The 1,531-nt window shown below is 50.2% G+C and overlaps 1 protein-coding gene across 1 annotated transcript; it reads right to left on the reverse strand.

Annotated features, from left to right (window-relative positions):
* Window positions 1–245: 245 nt before the first annotated feature.
* Window positions 246–1,244, reverse strand: LOC122188749 (E3 ubiquitin-protein ligase RNF13-like). Its single transcript, XM_042887318.1, has one exon. It carries the CDS (start codon window positions 1,242–1,244, stop codon window positions 246–248), a length of 999 nt encoding a protein of 332 aa, XP_042743252.1.
* Window positions 1,245–1,531: the final 287 nt, after the last annotated feature.

Raw genomic sequence — 1,531 nt, forward strand, 5'->3', positions numbered from 1 at the left:
ACCAAAGGTACTTAAATCCCAGCTTCTTCCCTGTTGCCCTGGCTTAAGGAGGTTCTGATATTTCCAGCTGTGAATTCATACCTTTTTTGTTGTGGGGACCAGAGGAGGGGAATCAAAACTGCAGTGTTAATTGCTTCCCAATAAAAGCCTGGAGCAAGAGCTTAGGGAAAGCACAAGAAAAGCTTTGCTTGGTTTAATGATAATTTATCCCACTCACAGCTCAGGTGGTGATGTCATACAGTGAATCAAAGCCTTCTCATTCCATTTATGCTTTCATTATCTCCCTCCTCTTCTACACACTCATCTTCATAATCATCTCTGAATGTGTCATCATCATGACCCTGCTCCTCCTCAATCTCTTCAGCCCCATTCTCACTCCTCTGCTGCTGCAGGAGCTCTGCTTGCCTGCAGAGGTCCACCTGCTGCTTGCAGAAGGGACAGGTCTTCTTCCTGCTCTGGGTGTCAAACCAGGTGTCAATGCAGAGGTGGTGGTAGGTGTGGGAACAGGGCAGGATCTTCAGGAGATCGCCCTCCTTGTACTCAGACATGCAGATCACGCAGATCTCGTATTGGTCACCCTGCCTGTATGTGTAAAGCCTGATCTTGTGAGCATTCCTCCACCAACTTATGCCAACCATAGCTGAGATCGTGGCGACAATGATGTAGAGCAGGTCTCTGAGCTTCGACAAGATGTGAGCGCTCTGCAGCATTTTCTCACCGCTTTGGTGGAGACATAGATTGTACTTGGGTGGTATAAGTCTGACGTACGGCCCTTTCTCACATTGTGAAGTCTTTTGTAAGTGAAGGGAGACAGACTCTCCAGTGAAGAGTGAAGGTATTTCAATCTGCTGCTGGATTTCTCTGTCATCAGACATCATGGCCATCAGCTCCTCTGAATCCACGTTGTACACAACTGCAGCCTGGTACCCGGCCTGCTGGGCACGAAGGACCTTCTCAGCATAAGGGCAGTCACACCCCTGGATGAGCACAATGTATGTCTCAGAGACCTTCCTTGGTGCTGGGGGATTCAGCATCGTATGGCAGGCGTTGGCTGGTACTGCCCTTATCAAATGTCCCTCCAGCCCTTCTGCTGGCAGCTGCGGCCCAAAGCACGCGGGCAGGGCTTTATACACGACGCATTCGGAGCTGTCGTTGTAAGCCACGAGCCCAAAGGCTTCTGTAATGGCAACCTTGTAGATGAAGGTGGCGACCACAAGGCAAAGAAGTTGGAGACAAAGACTCATGCTGAATGTAGCCGAGCAGATCTGAACGCAGATTTCCAGGCTGGTGCCAAAGAAGAAATGCAAGGGACAGTCACCAAGGAATTATCCCACCTGGGTGTTACCACTGTGCCGTGACTCAGAGCCACAGTAGGATGGAGATCAGTTTCTGTCCTGGAGGTTTCTGTTGGTTTTCCTTAGGTTTGGAGGTTCCCAGGACACAACTTGCCCCTGTTCTGTTGTCTGCAGCTGCTAAGCAACGCCTTCCATCATCCCTGCAGGTCTGTGACATCACCTGGTGACTGTTTGCT

This window comes from Lagopus leucura, unplaced genomic scaffold (genome assembly GCF_019238085.1).
Source record: "Lagopus leucura isolate 7727_CA_CO unplaced genomic scaffold, USGS_WTPT01 Super-Scaffold_100076, whole genome shotgun sequence".
Lineage (NCBI taxonomy): Eukaryota > Metazoa > Chordata > Aves > Galliformes > Phasianidae > Lagopus > Lagopus leucura.